General features: G+C 37.8%; 1 protein-coding gene across 2 annotated transcripts in view; it reads right to left on the reverse strand.

Moving 5' to 3' along the window:
- Positions 1-12,878, reverse strand: part of CFAP91 (cilia and flagella associated protein 91) — an 82,502-nt gene extending 69,624 nt beyond the window's left edge. The window contains exon 1 of one of the 2 annotated variants that reach the window (XM_072613912.1): positions 12,711-12,878. In XM_072613912.1, the coding sequence (XP_072470013.1) occupies positions 12,711-12,807 (97 nt within the window). In that variant the 5' untranslated portion in view covers positions 12,808-12,878. The remainder of the gene's footprint in view (positions 1-12,710) is intronic. The other variant, XM_072613913.1, reaches the window with a different exon arrangement.
- Positions 12,879-21,197: the final 8,319 nt, after the last annotated feature.

Consider the following 21,197-nt stretch of genomic DNA (forward strand, 5'->3'; position numbering starts at 1 on the left):
TTTTTTTCTAAAATCAACCAACTCATCATTTCTTACAACACATTAGTATTCCATCAAAACCATATACCACAACTTGTTTAGCCATTCCCCAGTTGACGGGCATATCCTCAGTTTCCACATATTTACCTCCATAAAGAAAGCTACTACAAATATTTTAGAACGTAAAGGTTCTTTTCCTTTTTCCCTGATCATCTTGGGAAACAGACATAATGGTGACATTACTAGGTCAAAGGGTACACAGGTTTATAACTCTTTGGGCCTAATTCCAGATTGCTCTCCAAAATGATTGGATCAGCTCACAGTGCATTAATGTCTCAATTTTTCCACATCTCCTCCAACATTTGTCATTTTCCCCTTCTATCATTTTAGTCAATATGATAGGTGTGAGATATGTCAGAGTTGTTTTAATTTAACTTAATCAACAATGATTTAGAGAACTTATATGACTATATAGTTTTGATTTCTTCATTGAAAAACTTCCTGTTCATATCCTTTGAGCATTTATCAAATGAAGAATGAATCATATTCTTATAAACTTGACAAAGTTTTCTTTATATTTGAGATATGAGACCTTTATCCAAGAAACTATCTATAAATTCTCCACACCCCCCCTACCATTTTCTGCTTTCCTTCTACTCTTGGCTACGTTGGTTTTATTTGTACAAAACCTTTTTAACTTAATGTAACAAAATTGTCTATTTCACATCTCACAATGATCTCTATTTCTTACTTATTCACAAGTTATTTTGTTATCCACAAGCCTGATAGGTAATATATTCCATGTTTTTCTAGTTTTCTTATGATATTTCCCTTCTATATCAAGTTATACATCCATTTTGATCTTATTGTGGTAAATGGTATAAGATACTGACCTATACCCAACTTCTGCCAAACTGATTTCCAACTGTCCTCAAAATATTAAGAAATAATATATTATTATCCCAAGAGTTTAAATCTATACATTTGTCAAACACAAAATTACTATAATCATTTACTGCTGTGCATTGCATGTCTACTCTGTTCCACTGATCCACCTTTATATTTCTTAGCCAGTACCAGAGAGCTTTGATAATTACTGCCCTATAATATAGTTTAAGATCTAGTACTACTAAACTTCATTCCTTTACATTTCATTAATTACCTTGATATTCTTGACATTTTGTTTCTTCCAAATGAATTTTGTTATTATTTTTCTAGCTCAGTAAAATAATTTTTGGTAGTTTAATTGAGATGGCATTAAATAAGTCTATTAGTTTGAGCAGAATTGACATTTTTATTATTATATTGTTTTGCCCAATCATGAACAATTAATATTTCTCCAACTATATAAATCTGATTTTATTTATATAAAAAGTGTTTTATAATTATGTTCAGGTAGTTCCTGGGTTTGTCTTGGCAGGTATCCTCCCAGATATTTTATACAGTCTATAATTATTTTAAATGGGGTATTTTCTAACTATCCCTTCTTGCAGAGATTTTTTGGTTATATACAGAAATGTTAATAATTTATGTAGGTTTATCCACTGCACCACCTAACTGTCCTTGTTCTGTTGGTATTTCAATCTCAATATGCCCCAAATCAAGCTTGTTTCATTCCCTTCAAATTTGGTCTTCTTCCTGATATATGATCATGATGGAATGGGGCAGCTAGATGGTACAGTGGATAGAACACCAGTGCAGGAGTCAGGAGGACCTGAGTTCAAATCTCACCTCAGACACTTGACACTCACTAGCTGTGTGACCTTGGGCAAGTCACTTAAGCCCAACTGCCTTATCCTGGGTCATCTCCAGTCATCCTGGTGAATATGTGGTCACTGGATTCAGATGGCTCTGGAGGAGAAGTGAGGCTGGTGACCTGCACAGCCCTCCCTCACTCAAAACAAAGTCAAGTGCAAGTCATGTCATCATTTCTCTGATGGCATGGTCTTCGACTAGGAAGGACAAACACACACACACGTGATGGAATACTACTGTACTATAAGAAATGATGAATCAATGATCTTAGAAAACCATGGATAGACGTGCACAAAATATTGAGGAGTAAAATGAGCAGAACCAAGAGAACATTATATATAACAGCAGCAATATTGCTTTAACAACAACTTTAAGCGACTAAATTATTTTGACTATTATAAATACCCAAATTAACCACAAAGGACCTAAGAAGGAGGACGTTATCTGCATACAGAGAAGGAAGTGATAAATAGAAGTACGTGTGAAATAATTTACATACGTACATACACAAACCACACCCACACAAACATATCTGTGTCTAATGGCAGCCATCTCTGAAGCAGGGGAGGGGACAATGGAAGAAAAAAGGGAAATAAGTTTCAAGATAACTTTAATATAGATTTAAAAGGAATAGCAATTTGTACATAATAAATTTACAGTTTCATGAGCAATCATCTTTTCTTCTATTCTACTATGTTATAGAAATGCTTGTTTTATTTCTTAAATTCAGAATAAAAATTTTAAAACCTCATCTTTAATTTTTGGGCTTTCCAACCTGGTGTTTAATTGAGGGTTTAAAATTTGTTCTTTTTGTAATTTTTTAAATTGCACACCCAATTTATTGATATTCTCTTTTTCCACTTTATTGATGTATGCATTTAGTGGTACAAACCTTCCTGGGATTACTACTTTTGCTTCATCCCATAGATTTTAATGTTGTTTCATTATTATCATTCTCTTTAATAAAAGCATTTCTTATTTCTATGACTTGTTCTTTAACACACTCAATTCTTTAATATTAGGTTATTTAATCTTCAATTAATTTTTAATCTGTTTCCCTTATTAAATAGTTTTTATTGCATTGTGATCTGAAAATGATGCATATACTATTTCTGCTTCTCTGCATTTAACTATGAAATTTTTATGCCCTGATATGTGGTAAATTTATGTAAAGGTATTATCTAACACAGAAAAAGTTATATTCCTTGCTATTCCAATTCAATTCTTTTCAGATAGTTATCCTATCCCAATATCTACCTTATTTAAGATTCTATTCATCTCCTTGACTTCTTTCTTATTTGTTTTTTGGCCAAATTTATCTAGTTCTGAGAGGAGAATGTTGAAGTTCCCCTCTATTATAGTTTTGTTATCTTTTTCCATCTGCCATTAATTTAGTTTTTCTTTTAAAAATGTGAGTTTTTTAGCATTTGGTGCCTATAGGTTTAGTACTGACACTACTTTATTATCTATTGTACTTTTCATCATAATGTAGTTTCTCTGTTTATCCCTTCTATTTAAATCAATTTTAGCTTTAACTTTGTGTGAGATCATAATTGCTACCCCTGCTTTTTTTGCCTCAGCTGAAGCATACTAAATTCTACTCTAGTATTTTATTTTTACTCTATACTCCCTCATTTTTAAATGTGTTTCCTGTAAACAACATATGTCAGATTCTGGTTTTTAATCCATTCTGCTATCTATTTCTGTTTAATAGGTGAGTTCATCCCAAGGTTATATTTCTTAGTTGTACATTTCCCTCCATCCCATTTTCATCACTATTTTTCCTTCTTCTCCCTCTCTTTTTACCCTATTCCTCCTCAAAAGTCTAATGTGAGTTTTCAGTTTGTGATATCTTTCAGGTACTGAAAAAAATCAGTGTAGTTTTTTCTGTTTTTACTTTACCCTCTTATTCTAAAACTTCAGGACAATTTTCCTTAATAATCCCTTGAAGTTTAGTATCTAGATTCTTTCACATCATAACTTTCAGGGAATCTGACGATTCTTATATTGTCTCTCCTCAATCTATTCTCCAGATCAGTTGTTTTTTTTCTAAAGAGAGGTTTCACATTTTTCTATTTTTTCATTCCTTTGATTTTATTTCTTGCTGTTTTATGAAGTCATTAGCTTGCCAAATTCTAACTTGTAAGGAGTCATTTTCTTCTGTAAGTTTTTGGAGCTCTTTTTCCAACTGGTTGACTTTCTTTTCATAAGTTTCTTAATTTTCTTGCATTCCTCTTATTTCCCCCCAATTTGTCCTCAATCTCACCAATTTGATATTTACAGTCTTTTCTAAGCTCTTCCAAAAACTCTTTTGGAGCTTGCGGCCATTTTGCTTCTTATTTTGTGATACAAGTAGCTGTTTTAACGTCATTATCTTTTTCTGAGTTTGAACCCAAATCTTCTCTATCATCATAGGTACTAACTAGGGTTGGGTTATTTCCTTTGTGCTCACTCGTTATCACTATCATTATTATTCTTATCGTTTTAGTGGCTTATTTCTCCTCTGTTCACTTTGTGTTAAAGTCAGGCTCTAGTCCTGTGCTGTGAGGGATAATATCTCAAGCTTTGGGGTTTTCATACTGTTGTTTTCTGAGCTTTATTCAGGAACCTGACTTCAGGAGTTCTTTTCTACCTCTGAGCCACAACAAGGGTTCCCTACAACACGGTCACCACAAATGCTCTTGTTCCCTGTTGTCTCTCCTACACTTGCAAGCTTCAGCTCACCTCTCTGTCCTGGTACAAGTGCAGGGACTCAGTGAATGCTCACCACCAGCAGGGCCCCTCACCCTCTATGACTGCACTCACCAGGCATGTGCTTACTCCTCCTCATCCACAGTCATAGGCTGGAACCATGTCAGGTCAGTGTACCTGAGACTGGCATCCAGTACTGGTGGAGGGCCCTGCAATCTCCCCCAGTCAGCTCTATGACCCACCACCCTATCCATGAGGTTAGGCTGCCTCCCAACCCAGTTGCCCCCAGAGTTTGTTGTCTGTTGATTTGGCAATATCTTCCTGGAGCTACTTGCACTTCAGTCAGGTCAAACCACCACTCCTCAAAGTCACATCTTTCCTAAAGTCCTCACAAGTTGTCTTAGGTGAACAACTGCTTTACCCTGACTTTTAATTATTTCTCTTGCTCAAAAGTTCACTGAGGCATTATTTATTATTATTATATTATTATTTTTTATTGAGTCATTATTTTATATTGTTTGTGGTAGAATCTAGGAGAGACAGGAAATTTCCTGCTTTATTCTGCCATCTCCCCAGAATTCTCCAGGGATTGTAAATTGGATTTGATGTACAAAAAAAAAACCTAACTGGATACTTGGGGGGGCTAACAAATTAAAGTGAAGTAAAAATCAATTTAGAAATGAGTTTTTGAATTGTATGTTTTGAACTTGGAGATTTTCCTCTTAATTATAAGACTCCTAACTATTTTGTAATGGACTATATATTTGAATCTTAAGAACTGTCTTGCTTCTTGCCCATAAAAGAGAAACTCTTTTAAGAGAGCAACTTGAAATAATGTAAAAGAATTTAATTGTTATTTAAATAGACCAAGTTTTTGTAACCTATTAAAGGTTTTTATAATTACTAAAAGCACCTTAAAGAATTTTTGGTGCTTCCATCTCTTAGAGAATAACAATAGAGTTTAACTATTCTAAGTTACTGGCAAAGTCACAACTACAGTAACAGTTTTTAGGAAGTCATTGGTTTTGATTAATGATACATTCTAAAATTATAAAGAAAAAATTACCTGAAGTAAAAGATTAATGAGATAGTCTGAAACACTGTTGAAAGGAGAATTTAGATAGTGGACAAAATAAAGTTAAGAGAAGAATGTGACAGGAATAAGAAAGGTGCGGTTGTTAAGATCACTGGAGGTATATGCAGAGAAATATGAGAAGGTTTAAGTATGTTGAATGATGGGCTTGAGGGAGGTTTTTGGTTTTGGTTGGAATAATAAATAGATAAGAAATTTTATTTATTTTGTGGAAGTGGCAGTAATAATTTTACTTTGATTTGAAAGTGGACAGAGAAAAGTTATAGAGAGCTAGGAGTGAACTGGTGGGCAATGACATCTTTCTGAAATTGCAGAACCCATATTTTAACTTAATTAAAATATGTTGGTAAGTGTGATATTTAGGGTAGACTAAAATTTAATATTAGACTGGCATTTAAAAATCTTTGGCAGTAGATTATCTGAAAATCATGGCCCTTATAATATAAAATGCTTCAGATACATGGTCTTTGTGGGGGAAAAATGCTAATTGAAATTATAAATTGAGATTCTGTATGACGCCATTTGGAAAACAGATCCAGGTGTGACTGATTTTATTCTGGTTTCGTTTTAAGTGAAATGTGACTCTTAATAAGATGCTTATGATAAGTCTGAACTTATTCTACTATTTGGCATTAAGACAACATGTTTAAAAAATCCATGAATCGGGTAATTTGTTAATTTTGTGATTTTAAAACAAGCTACTTCAATTTACCTGTCTGTGATGTGATTAAAGATTATAACTGGCATTAATTTGATAATTAATTTTATTAGAAATATTGGTAAAGTTGTAAGTTCTTTTAAAATCTGGATTCTTTTAGGCTACTGATTAAACTTACAGATTCAATTGTTAAAAGAATGATGTAAATTATTTATACATGTACTACTACTAATAATAATGTCTTTATTACAATTTTGATATAGCAGAAATATTTTTAAGTTTTTAAATGCAGACTCCTGAGATCTTAAAAGCCTTTATAATATTTAGGCTTATATATTTTGAATTGAACTAACAATAATAGTTGTAAATTTAAACTGGCAAGCCTTATATGTATCTCCTCATAACTTTACTGTGAGATTCATTTATCTTATGTAATTTCATTTGGCCTATGTATATTTTACTTTTTGCTAACTTAGTCTTTAACGAAATGTGAAGTATGTGTTGTATTTAATACCTATCCAAATTATAAGGATTATGATTTTAAAAGTCATTTGTTGTAGGATAAATGTTTTTCTATGTAAAAGTAATTTGGAAATGCATTGACTATTGTATGCTTAGTAGTAAATTTTGTTTCATGTTTTAAATTCATGAATTTAATATTATAATATTATTATTATCAGGTATTCTAAATTTTCTTGCATTGTGAATGCTGGGGAACCATTTCATAAGAAATGTTAAGATAATTGTAAAATTATGTCATTTGTGATTTTTATTCTTTTTTTATTTGGGTACTGTGAAGTTATTAAGTTATTGGGGGTTATTGTCATAATGTTAAAATCTCTGAAACATTTAATTAAGTGTATTTTAAAGGGTACAATAATAACTGTTTACTTTTTAGGAAAAAAAGAGGGGGGAGTGGGAGAAAGAATTTGTAAAGATCTCCTTATGTGTAAACCTGCCAAGTTTCTTGAGCAAGGTCAAAAGAACTTTTATCAGCCCTGTGAAAAAAAATTATGTATTGGTGTATTCAGAAAACAGGATCCTCATTCCCCATTACAAAGATTCTTTGGATAAGGGAGGTGTGTGTAAGGAGAATTTTGTTATCCTTCTTAGAGTTAGTTTCTCAGGATCCATGACCATGGGAATATCTCGTTTTCAGGTGTCAGATAATAATTCCCAGAATAGTTCCAAGGATTCTAGATAGTAACTCTTAGAATCATAAGAGATAGATAGGGCTCCTGAGGCTGAGCCATGAGATAGCACAGGATGATGATATTGCTCAAGTTAACTTGTGAGGCCATTGCTGGCAACATGCCTTCTTTGTTGCCCTATAAAGCAGGTGGGCATGGTCAGTGAGGGGGGAGACCACAGGGAACCCATGGGGGAAACCACAGGTAATACATAGAGGAATGCATGTACCTGCCTCCGCTGGCCCCTGCTGAGGCTTGAGGGGATTTAGGAGAGTGCACAAGCTGTGTCTGTCTTGACTGAACCCATCAAGACGTAGGGGTAGTTGCCCCACCTTCTCGCCAAATCCCATGATTAGGGAATGCTGTAGGAGTTAGTGCTCTCATTATTAGCAACCGTTTGAGAATACTAGACTAGAATAAAGCTGATTATTAATCCCTCCAAAGATGTCTGCCTATCTGATCAGACCAAGAGTGAACTCGTCAGAGGCTGGAGAACAAAAACTCCAGGGCCTTCTGTGTGTTATCTGTGAAACAGAAGGGAAAAAATTTAATTGTGTTCATAGTAAATAAATTATTTATGTGCTACTTTGTAATTATGAAAATTATGGAGTTATACTCAGGATGATCTATACCAACATTACATCTTTAACCAACTTGGTCTTAACAGACTCCAATCTTGATGATTTATTTTTTGTTTTAATAATGTTAATATATAACACTTTGAAAAAAGATCTGTTAGTCTAGACATTACTATTAGTATTTTGAATAAATTATCTCATATTCATTATCTGTGATTTTACATAATATAATTGCTTTATTAAATTTTAATGACTACCTTTTACATCAAGATGAATTTTAAGCTGTATTTGAGAAAGGATAAAAAGAATGTTAAGTAATTTTTAGAAAGCCTGATAAATTTTTTATTGCTAAATTTATTTACTGCAATAACATGAGAGGGATTTGTAAAAAACTATAATTATGACTCTGTGTGTGTATGTGCATATCCCTTAGCATGATTAGTGAAATATGCCACTTGAGGTGAAATCGGATGGGGCTGTAATCTAATATTATTCTAAGTTTTTATTTTAGGCATGATGGTATGTACAATCTGTGAGTCAATAGTCTGCTATTTGAGAAATATGCCAGCAGCTCAACTGAGTGAAAGATCTGTGATCTATGGTCTGGGAAAAAGACTGGGAGGGTGGCCTTGGGATGACTAAGATAGGAGCCTCCTGACTCAGTTTCGCATGGGAGCCTGGTTGTGGTGCTCCTGTCACATAGTTGACTGCTATACTATTCTTATCTGAAATCAAATGGGACTGAAGATCATTTATCCTGTTATGTGCTCTTGGGCTTAGGTCTGGAAGACCAATATTGATGCTGTTACGCAGGATGCGCAAATTTGGGATATTCACTCCAAATATTCATACGGACTATCTGTGTCCAACCTGTGGTAGAGCATTCTGAGCTCATATTGGTCTAATCAGCCACAGTCGGACACACTGAAATTTTACTTTACAATGGTGATGTCATTTTGGTCCTCTTTGAAGACGAAAGACAACAATCAACCACTGATGCTGCTACAGTGGTCCCAACCTGCTTCTTCAAAATGGGTACATGATTTAGACATAAAGGGTGATATGCCACAAGCAAATTAGGGGAATGTGGAAAAAAATACCTCTCAGATCTATAGATACGGGAAGAGGTCATGATCAAATAAGAGATAGAAATGATTTGGGGATTGGGGGAAAGGATGGGTAATTTTGATTAAGTTAAATAAGATTTACATAAATTAATGCAGCCAAAATTAGAAGGAAAACAGGAAATTGAGAAAAAAATTTACAGTAAGATTCTCTGATGAAGGTTTCATTTCTCAAATATATAGGGAACTGATACAAATTTATAAAAATAAGAATCATTCCTCAATTTATAAACGGTCAAAGAATAAAAACAGGTAGTTTTCAAAATAAGAAATCAAAGCTATCAATAGTCACAGGAAAAAAAATGCTCTAAATCACTATTTATTAGTAAAAACAGCTGTGAAGTATCACCTTACACCTATCAGATAGGCTAATATGACAGAAAAAGAAAATGACAAATGTTTGAGGGGATGTGGAAAAGTAGCAACTCTAATACACTGCTGGTAGAGTTGTCAACTGATTCAACCCTTCTAAAGAACAATTGAGAATCATGCCCAAAGGGCTATATAACTGTGCATACTCTTTGACCCAGCAAAACCATTACTAGGTCTGTATCCCAAAGAAATCAAAGAAAAAGTAAAATGACCTATATATACAAATATATTTATAGCAGCTCTTTTTGTGGTGGCAAAGAATTGGAAATTGAGGTTATGCCCATCACTTGGGGTATCTGGGGCAGCTAGGGAGCACAGTGAATAAAACATGGGGCCTGGAGTCAGGAATACCTGAGTCCAAATCTAGCCTCAAATACTTACTAGCTGTAGGATACCACTTAATGCTGTTTGCCCCAGTTTTCTCAATAAGCTGGATAAGGAAATGACAAAGCCCATTCCAGTATTTTTGCCAAGCAAACCACAAATAGGGTCACAGAGCACTGGGCATCACTGAAATAACTTAACAAAAACAACCATCAATTGAGAATGGCTGAACAAGCTGTGGCATATGATTGTGATGGAATATTATTATGCTGTAAGAAATGATGAAGGAGGTGATTTCAGAAAAACCTGGGAAGACTTCTATGAGCTGATGCAAAGCAAAACAGAAAGAAAACATTGTACATATTTAATAGCAACATTGTAATGATAATCAATTGTGAAAGACCCACAACAATTCCCAGGACATATGATGAAAAATACTATCCTCCTCCAGGAAGAGAACGGACAAACCCTGAGTACATATTAAAGTATATTTTCTTTCACTTTCTTTTTCTTTCTTTCTTTTTTTTTTGGCAATATGGTTAATGTGGAAATTTGTTTTGCACAACTTCAATTATATAATGGGTATAGTATTTCTTGCCTTCTTAATGGATGGGGAAGGGAAGAAAGAAGGGAGAGAATTCAGAACTGAAAATCAAGTTTTTTAATCAGCTATGTATCCAGCTTTATGTTTTTATAGAGAGAGAGTGACAGATTGATGTTATTTAATTCAACAAGCAATTATTAAACCTTTACTAAACTGTGCTAAAAGCTAGGGACAAATAAAAGAACGAAACAGGTTCCACTGAGTTCAAGGAACTTATATTTTATTGAAGGAAATAACATGTACACAAATATACAAATACCAAAAAAGTTATATAATTTGGGGATAGAAGAACCTAACAATGAGGACAGGGGAATAGGAGGAAAAGTGTAAAGCTAGAATGGCTTTGTGTGTAGGAATGGCACTTGTTGCTGGGCCTTGAAAGAAGATAGGAATTCTGAGAGACAGAAGAGAGGAGGGGCTGCATTTCAGGCATACACATAAAGGCATGGAAATGAGAGACAGAATGTTGTGCACAGGAAACAACTAACAGGACAGTTTGACAGGAATGTAATATGTATGCTACTAAATGATTTTTTTTGAGGCCTGAAAAGGGAAGCTGTAGTCTGACTGTGAGTGGCTTTAAATTTCCAGAAGAAATTCAATTTTATTCTAAAGTTAAGAAGAAACTACTGGAGCTCAATTATGATCTGATCCCACCTGTTCTTTTGAAATATCAACTTGGTAGTAGTGTGGAGGAGAGGAACTTGTCAGAAAGACTCATTTGGAAGCTATTGCAATAGCCCAGGAAAGAATTGTTAAGGGCCTGAAACTAGGATGGTAACCATGTAAACGGGGAGATGACAGAATGGTAGATGGAGAAATAGATTGATTTGGGAGGCATCTGCATAGAGACAATAATCCAACGAACCTATGGGAGCTTATGAGATCACAGAGGTGGGGTACATAGAGAGAAAAGATAAGAGCTCAAGAAAGACCCTTGGAGACAAAGTACAAGAGGAAAGAGAGAGAAACCTGTAAAAAGGAGGTTCCAAACTTGGCTGTTACCCCAAGCAAGTCATTTCTCTCTATGCCTCATCTCCAAAATAGGGAAACTACACACTTCACAGGGGTGTTATGGTGACAACACTTTGTAAACACTGAACTATAGGAACATGAACTAATATGCACACATACATGCATACATGTGTGCATATATATACACACACATAGAAGACACTTCAGGTGTAACTGGAGATAACTAATGGCTTTGGAATAAGAGTCACTGAAAACAACCCTAGACTCCTTGAAAATGACTAATATAGGGTGAGGGAGAGTAAAGAATTGAGGACTGATCATTCCAAAATGAATTTTGGTGGCTGTAGAAGAGTGGTAATGGTCTTGACAGAAAATGAGCACGAAGGGTGAATTTTGTCGGGAAATAAGAGTTATGTTTTGTGCACATGGCGTGATACGTGTACAGGACTCCGGCTGGACATACGTTCAGGTTGGCTGAGCACGGACTGGGTGGCTGTGTGACACCAGGGCCCAAGCTCCACAGGCTGGACCCCTTCTCTGGGGTCTCCCCCGGCCCTGATGGGGCCGGCAGTTCGGTCTCTGCACTCCCTGACGTTGTCAGGCCATATAACCCCGGGAGAAGCATTTCGTGGTCTCGGCGGTGAAGGCACCTTCTCTTCACGGGCTGCTGAGTGCTGGCACACACACACACAGACACACAGACACACAGACACACAGACAGACACACAGACACACAGACACAGACACACACACACACACACATACACACCTACACACACCCCTACCTAAGTGTGTGCACGCATCTGGACTTTGTTCTCTCTCAGACCCCGCTTTCCACAGGCAGCCCCCGGCAGAAGGGCAAGGTCGCCCATGTTTTGTCTTTGCCAGCCTCCGGCTGTTTGCGTACCCAGTTCTTGCTGCAGCGCGGAGCCCCCAGAAGTGCTTCACAAATGCTCCCTGACGCCCCTCATTTGGCCACCCCAGAACTGAAGTTCCCTGAGAGCGGGGTCTGTGCCGGGTTTATCTGCACCCCCACGCCCTGGCACGCGGTGCCACACACATACAGTAAGCGCTTAATAAAGGTCAGCTTCATTGAACAGAAGGGGACTCGGCCCCGAGGGGGGCCCCGGGCCATCATGGCCGCGCCTGCGCAGTGAGGAGCAGGTGGGGTGGAAGGCGAGCAGGGGGAGCGCCCCAACCACGTATGCCAAGGGCGCGCCAATCCGAACCTCCGAAGCCCCCAGTGCCTGCGTAGACACGACACTTAGGTGGGCTCTAACCAGCTCCGGCCTCCTCTCGCTCTACGGGAAGGAGTTCCCGCCCACTTTGGGCGGTGGGACGCGGGTAGCGCGTGGCCCCATCCTTACCGTACAGGTAGTCATACAGTCGCCCACTGGCTACGGTGCCCCCATGTCCTGGCTTTATCCGGAACCGGGGATGCTCGATGGTCACCACTCGGCTCATGGCGGCGGCCTTTACGTGCTGGGTCAAGCCCGGCCGGCAGGGCCCGGAGATTGTTGGGCGGCGTCGCTATGACAACCGCCGCGCAAGCGCAGTTGGGGTGTACTGGGAAAGGGGAGGTGGGCCGCTGTCCGCTACTTCCGTGGTTGCTTTCCTGGGGGCTGGGTTCCAGGGGCTCGGTCCGAGCACCCCGGGAAACGCCGTGGTGGCTTGCAGAGTCATGGAAACCCCTGCACTTTTGCTCCGTGTTCCCGAAGATCGTGCTCTGTGCCGCCGTGCGTGCGTCTCCCCGCAGCGGCCCTGAAGGCCGCGTGGGTCCGAGGCTCCTGTAGAGAAGAGGCCCCCCCCCCACCCCCCGCGGGCGCAGTGGGGGGGCCTGGTTCCCGAGGCTGGGAGAAAAGCGACCGAGAGAAGGCAGTTGTGGGGAGGTCAAGGGCCCTGCCGCATTCGCGCCCCAAACAGGGTCGGCGGATATTACGGAGAGTTTTGTAAAGGCCTTCAAGTGCTAGATTTCCCCTTCTTTGACGGCCCCCTCGAGGCGTCACGTCCCTGGCTGCTTATGTTCAGAGTTCTCCCCTCAACTTGCACCCCCCCGGAGCCTTCATTCAGGGCCGTCCTTACCGAGATGTTCTGGGCCCTGTGATTTTAGCCACTCTCAACCCCTTCTAAACCTTTGGCTCATCAGCCTTCTAGACCTCGCCTCCAGCTGACATGAGGATGGAAGGGTAGTCCGCCTCACAAGACTCAAGTTCAACCCCACCTGCAGCGGAAAGAACTCGGCCCGATGTGATCTGGAGCAAATTCCTTAACCTCTCTGGGCCTCAGCGTCTGTATGCTAATCCCACCTCTGACCCTACCTAGGTGACCTTGGTCAAAGTCACCTTTATTCTCTGGGCCTCAGGGTTGTCCTTTGTGAAAGGCAGAAATTAGGCTAGACCTCTGAGGAGGTCCCTTCCAATTGTAGATTATAATCGTATCAATTTAACATCTTCCTTCTAAGACAAATTCCTTTTCCTCCTTCCCCACTTCTGCTAATGACTACCATCCTCTGAGCCTGAAATTTCTTATATCCAATTGTAATGGTAAGTTAAATGGGAAGCTCTTTCCCATGGGTCACATGGAAGTCTGAGTCCCATGGAGCCGTGGAGGGAGAGTTTGCTGAATGTTTGGAGCAGGAAGTGAGTCAGACTAGTCAGATCTGGGAGAGAGAAGGGAGGCAGGCAGCTTGCTGTGGGTATGAATGGGAAGAACTAGAGGGGCACATTCATAGTTGCTGTAGGTGCTGTATCAAATTGGCGCTCAACCAGTCTACACCCAGATTTTATTAATTCTCCCAGATCTTATTAATTCTTCCCATTCATACAACAATTGATGCAGTCCAGGATCTGGCACCCAGATCAGTGCAGGGCTGTCTTCTCCAATCTGTCTTCTCCAGTCAGTGATTATTTCAGCCTACACAACACTGCAACATTGTATCTACTGAGCATAGGGGATTTCTAACTGCCTGCTGGATGTCAGTATTTGGATTTTCCACTAACACCTCAAACACATGTTCAAAACTGAGCTCATTTTCTACCCAAACAGATTTGTTCTCCTGCTTTGGGTTCTGTGGACCATAGCTTCATTTTCAAGTCTTAACTCCCTTTCAACTCTCTACATCAAAGTAATTGCTATCACCCCTCGATTGTACTTCTCCATTCTCTCAAATTCTTTTGTCTTCTGTCCAGTTATACTGCTATAGCTTTTAGTTCAGGCCCTCAATACCTCTCATCTGACTGTTGTATTAACCTTCTAATATAATAGCTGGTTGTCTCCCTTCCACCAGTCATGCTGCCCCCTTTCTAATTCATCCTTTACACATTGTCCAAAAAATCTCAACGTACAGTTCAAATTGTAACACTGTCCTACTCAAAAATTTTCATGAATTCTATGACTCGAAGATAAAACAGTGCAGTTCAAATCATATCACTTGTCCTACTTGAAAAATTTCATGACTTCTTTCCTCATCTGTAAAATGAGGATAATAAAAGAACCTACCTTACAGGGTAGTTGTAAGGATCAAATGAGAAAACGTATAGTGCTTTGCAAACCTTAAGGTACTATATAAATGCTAGCTATTATTATTAAAATACAAATTCCTTAGTGTGGCAAGAGCTTCCATAAACTACCTCTAATATTCCTTTCAAGTCTTATTTTACACTACTCTCCTTCATAGATTCTGTGTACATCTCAGGTTGAATTATCAGGTGTTTATAAGTCATATGGTCTTCTTTCATTTCCATGGCTCAAAATAGATGGATAATAGATAGATGTTATATTTATTTATTTGCTCTGTATTATCTATTAACTGTGCAACCTCAGTCAAATCAATTCTTCTAGAGGCCTGTTTCCGTATCTCTAAAATCCTGGTTGGAGAGTTGGATGAGATGATCTCTAAAGTCTTTCCTGGAAATAAATCCTACAATCCTGTGAACACGGCAAGTGAGGGAACAAAGACTAGAATAAGGACTTATAAGTTGGGTGGAGTGCAGTGAAGAAGCATCTAGCACATTACAGGAAATAACAAAGTGAGAGGTACTAGACTTAAAGGCACAGGACCTGAGTTAAAGGTTCTCCCCTATACTAACCACTCTGAGCCTCAGTTTTCTCAGTTATCTTTAGATAAGTATCATAATATAAAAATGATTCACAAATTACCAAGTGCTATTTTTTTGTTTTGTACATCCAGCATCAAACACAGTGCCTTGAATTTACTAGGCACTTCATAAATTATTATTTGTGTTATATGTAATCATGAGCTACATTGTAGCAGAAGATAAGGTTAGACAACGAATTTTCGTTTCAGAGTATATGTTATCTTGTTTAGTCACACTTATTTGTTATGTGAGGACCCTGGGGGGAGTGATTTATAGGGGAAATGGTGGAGGGGAGGAATTAACGAGTGAAAACAAACAAAAGAAAAGACAACATTCATGAAATATTTTTTTTTTAATACACGGAAAAAAGCAAAAGGAAGTTCAGAAGGGGGAAAGTAAGGCAATATTAAATTATATATATGTGTGGATATAATAAGTGGCTTTTAATAGTTCGATGGTGTCATACTCAATCTACTTTCTTTGTTCTTTGTACAAGAAAATGTTCATATTTGTCTAATTTATAATAATAAAAAAGATTTCTTTTTGCTTTTTCATGCTTCTCCTGATTCTTGCATTTGAAAGTCAAATTTTCTATTCAGTTCTGGTCTTTTCATCAAGAATGCTTGAAAGTTCTCTATTTCATTGAATTACCATTTTTTCCCCTGAAGGATTATACTGTTTTACTAGATAGATGATTTTTGGTTTTAAGCCTAGCTCTTTTGACCTCTAGAATATCATATTCCAAGCCCTCCAGTCCCTTAATGTAGAAGCTGTTTAATTATAAAAAATAAAATATGATATAGGAGTAAGAAATCAGGAAAGACAAAACCCTGCAGGCTACACCAAAGCCTCATTCCTATGTATTATAAACTCTGTCTATGAGAAAAGAATTAGGAAGTACAGGACATAGAGAGTACCACATAATTATTGCCCAAAAAAGGATGCATTATATTTTAACAGGAAACAATCTGTTGTTGTTGATATGAGGGAGTCATCAAAATTAATCTCTTTACAGGGACAAGTATTCAAGTAGATAAAATAGAAATATAATAAATAAGAATGTACAAAAAATGAAACAAAAGACATAATATTGTACTTGTTTTGTAAATTTCTGTCATTTACCAACTGTTGACCTCAAACTAAAAGATATTTTATGTTAACTTGATAGGAACCAAACTGTTCCAAGACCCATTTTGAACTCTCTATATCATGTAGATTTGTTGCCATTATTGCCTTTCATTACTGTGGTAACCTCAAAAAAACCCTGTTTGGGGAGGCCTAGTCTGAAAATGCTACCTTCCCTGGCCTGCACTCATCTCCCTTTTATGGAATCTTCTGTGCCTGGATTCTTTCATGCTCCATGGCGGAGCTCTTGCACCTGCTATGAATAAAACCTGTGGTTGTCAGGGTTCCAGCTCACTGTGTAGCCCCTAGTATATGTACTGAGATTTATCCACACTTAAAGCAAGTCTCCTGCTAGAGGAGGCCCCAACACATCTTTAGTTTCCCTTCTTGAATGGAATAAAGAAAGCTTTTCAAAGACTACTGTTAGCTCTGTGGTTTTGTTTTTATTTTATTTCTTAGAGTTAAGTGTGGTTGTGTGAGCTCTCTGGTATTTTCAGAGTTAACAGTGGTTTCATAACCTCTGTGACTTTCTGTCCATTTGTTTTCAGACTTGACACCAATTAACCTCCTCCGCCCTTCTCTCTTCTGACATTACCAGCATTCTGGTGCAGGCCCTCATCCCTTATGCCTGGATTATTGCAATATCCTGCTAGTGGGCCTTCCTGCCTCAAGTCTTTCCCACTCAAATCCATATTCCATTCAGCCTCTAAAGTGCTTTTCCTAAAGTGATCATGTCACCCCCCCCAGTCAATAAACTCCACTGGCTTCCTTTTGCCTCCAAGAGCAAATGCAAAATGTTCCAATTGGTATTCAAAGCTCTTCATAAGCTAGACTTCTGCAGTCTTTCCAATCTTTTTACGTACATTTACATACGTACATACATTTACTCCCCAACATGCATTCTGACCCAGTGACACTGGCCTACTTACTAAGCCATGAAAAAGACACTTATCTCTCTGCTGCAGGCATTTTCTCTGACTGTCCTCCCTGCTTAGAACACTTTCCCTCCTCCCCTGTGACTACTGACCTTCCTGGCTTCCTTTAAGTATCCCGTCTTTTACGAGAAGCCTGTTCACTATTTCTCACTTCTCCAGTATATAGCTGCTTTACATGTATGTGTGTGCATGTTGTTTCCCCGATTTGACTGTAAGCTCCTTGAGGGTAGGGACTGTCTTTTGTCTCTGTGTATTCTCAGAGTTTAGCGCAGTGATTGGCACGTGGTAGGCATTTAATAAATGTTTATTGATTGATTGGATATTATCTACCAGGGTTCCTCCTTCCTCCTAACCTCTTAAACGTAAGTGGAATAGGCTAGATTTTCCCTAAAAGGCATCAAAGCCACTACTTGATTGGCTTTGGGGGTGGATCAAGGTCATATCTCTCTTTACCCAGCTTCCTTGCAACTCCAGGTGATAAATGATATGCCTTATAGTTTAATTGTGTAATGGATAAGCTTTGATATCCCATATGTTCAAGAATTATAGGTTTTGACTGATTTTTTAAAAATGTTAAAAAGGGTTATGTTTACTAATAGAATATCATATTATAATATATGCTCTAAAGCAAAAAGAGGTCTTATCTTCTGTTCCAAACTCCTCATGTTATGAAGGAGGAAGATGGGTCCTAAAAAAGTAACCTGTCCAAGCTCAATGCCAGGGTTCAAAACGAGGATCTCTAACTGTAGACTAAGTGTTCTTTCTACAACACCCATGGGTTTTGAAGTATTTGAAGAGTTCATTGTAAGAGGAATGAAGCTTTGAGGAAGAAAGAAGGTGATAGAAATACAAAACTGAAGTAATCAGTTAACTCAGGGGTCCAAGATTCAAAAATGACACTGTAATTCTTCTTTCTCAACATATGGTGTCACTCCTACTCCACAAAGCCCAGTAAAGGTTCCACATTTAGTGCTAGATCCAAAAAATCAGTATTGATAGATATCTTTGAAAATGGACAATGATCTGGACTCAAAACGAAGTAAGAGAATGCAGTAGATTACATTGGGGAAATAGTGCAGTGTTTTCAAAGCTTCTCCCTGAAACAAAAATGCAAGTCTTTAAAACCAATATTCTTCACATGATATCAGATGGTTTTGAAAGATGGAATACCACCATTTCTGAAGAAGAAAATTTGCAAGTCACCCAAGGAAAATGAGGAGATGTAAGATGTATGGAAGATTTGCATACAAGAAGAGGAGTAAATATAATAAAGATAAGTGTGAACAGAAAAGGAAATGAGTGAGTCATGTAGTGAGTACAAGTCAGAGCTGTAACTAGGGTAGGGCTGAAATTTTAAATCTCTGATAGCAATTACAATCCTCCAAAAGCGTGGAACAACTAAATCCAGTAATTAATAAGAATAATTAATCTAAATAGGTAGCTACCAAAGAACACATACTTGTCTTCCCTACACACGATAGTCGAAGTCGTCCCCAACCTGGCCCCATCTATCACTTCCCTAGCGGTAGTTATGCAGTGTCCTAGGGTGTCCACAACCACATTTTCTCTCAACTGAATCTAGAGCATTCCTTGCCATTGTGGAGAATTATGGCTCTAAAGTGGGAGACAGCACGTGGACCATGCCCTGGTCCTGATGTAATGTTAAAAAAACAAAAGAAAGAGAAATGTCCCTGGTATGTTAGGTGGATGTCCTTTAGAATTACATGGAGTAGGGGTAAGAGTTGCTCAGAACGAGCAAACAAATGGGTTTCAAGTTGTACCACTGAAAAGGTTACCCATTTAAATAAAATCATATTATCCATTTAAGTAAGTACTAAAATATAAAAAATGAACAAGAACGACTACATGAACAGGGCCTTCACTATATTGGCCAAAATATCTATTGGGAAAGGATTCCCTTGATAGTCAACTTCTACCAACTAGGGTACTACGAAAAATTCAAGTAACCAGTTAAGGACTTGTTGCTCCATGACAGAGAAGATACTTGAGCAATTATTACACAACAAAGAGCCCTAAAGACTTATATCCTTTCAAATTACAAAACATTTCTGGCTAAAAATTAGAACTGTGAGTGGCAAGAACATATAAAAGTGGTAGTAAAGGCACAGTAACCAGGAAAGTTGATGATACAATAGAGGTTTATGATACTCTATCATCGTTTATCTTCCCCACTACCAAGTGAATTGTGCTCCCCAACCCCCATACCCCCCCGAAAAGGTTAACATCCTAGAAAGTCTTTGATATTTGGTTGTTTTTTGAAGAGTTCTAGGAGGTGTGTTGGGATTGTTATCAAGGTTTTTAGAAGAGGGAACACAATTTATTTTATATATTTTTATAAACTGAAATTTTCCTTTGAAATCTAAGAATTTATCCCTTAAATCAAATGATATAATTGTTTGGCAAAAAAAAAAAAAAATTTGAAGTCACATAAAGTCATTCTTCACATAAAGTTAATGCTTTCAAATTAATTTTCTTTCATAAATTCAAAAGGTATCTTTTTGCAATGGAAAAATAAAAAATGACATTCTGAATTCATTATCTATTAAGCAATATAAGGAAAAAATAATGAAGTGGAAGTTTGAAAACTGTTGCTGAACAAAAATAATAGAAATAAATGACCTCTCTTTTGGGATTCTATATTTCCTTTTGGAAGAGAGTATCTTTTGGTATCAACATACAATCTTTTCCCTTCGAGTATAGAATATTTCATTCTCAAGCAACTTTGTTGAAATAGGAATAAGAACAGCTGGCAGAAAAAAATTCAATTGAAATATTTGGAGCTGAAAGCCTCAGAAATCACCTCATCTCATTTCCTCATTTTACAGATGTGGAAGATGAGTCCAGAAAAGTTAAAATGGCTTTTCCAAGGTCAAACAGATGGTAAGTAGCAGAGCCAAGATTCAAACCCATATACTCTGACTTCATATCCTCTCATTGGAATGGGAGGAATTATCATTCTATACTCAAGAGTCTAGCATAGTGCTTTTCACACAATATCATAAAACAACAAAATTACAGATTTTGGGGATTGGAAGTGACAATCTATCCCAATTGATTACTAGAAAAATAAACAAAAGAAACATAAAAACCTTTGCAACATTCCTGACAAGTCTATGTTTAAATATCTCCAAGGAGGGGGACTCATTACCCATTCAGTCAGTCCATTCTATTTTTAAATAGCTTTCATCCTTAGAAAATGCAGTGGTGCAGCAGATAGAGTGATGAGCCAGGAGTCGGAAAGACCAGAGTTCAAATTCAGTCTCTGTCTTAGTAGCTGTGTGACCCTAGATAAGTCACTTAATGTTTACCCCAGTTTCCTCCTCTGTCAAATGAGCTGGAGAAGGAAATAGCAAAGCACTCCAGTGTCTTTGCCAAGAAAACCCCAAATGGAGTCACAAAATCAGCCACGACTTTACAATTCTTGGAAAAATTTTTGCTTCCCATCAATCCAAATTTGCCTAATATTCCCCTTGAGTTTTCCCCAGCACTTTACAAATATTATCTCATTTGATTCTCACAAGCCTGGGAGGTACATGCTGTTAGGTACCCCCACTTTACAGCTGAAAAACTGAGGCAGACTTAATTTGCCTGGGATCACACACACACACACACACACACACACAGGTACTAAGTGTCTGGGGCAGGATTCAAACTCACATGTTCCTCAGTCCGGGAC

This window comes from Notamacropus eugenii, chromosome 5, assembly GCF_028372415.1.
Source record: "Notamacropus eugenii isolate mMacEug1 chromosome 5, mMacEug1.pri_v2, whole genome shotgun sequence".
Taxonomy (NCBI): domain Eukaryota; kingdom Metazoa; phylum Chordata; class Mammalia; order Diprotodontia; family Macropodidae; genus Notamacropus; species Notamacropus eugenii.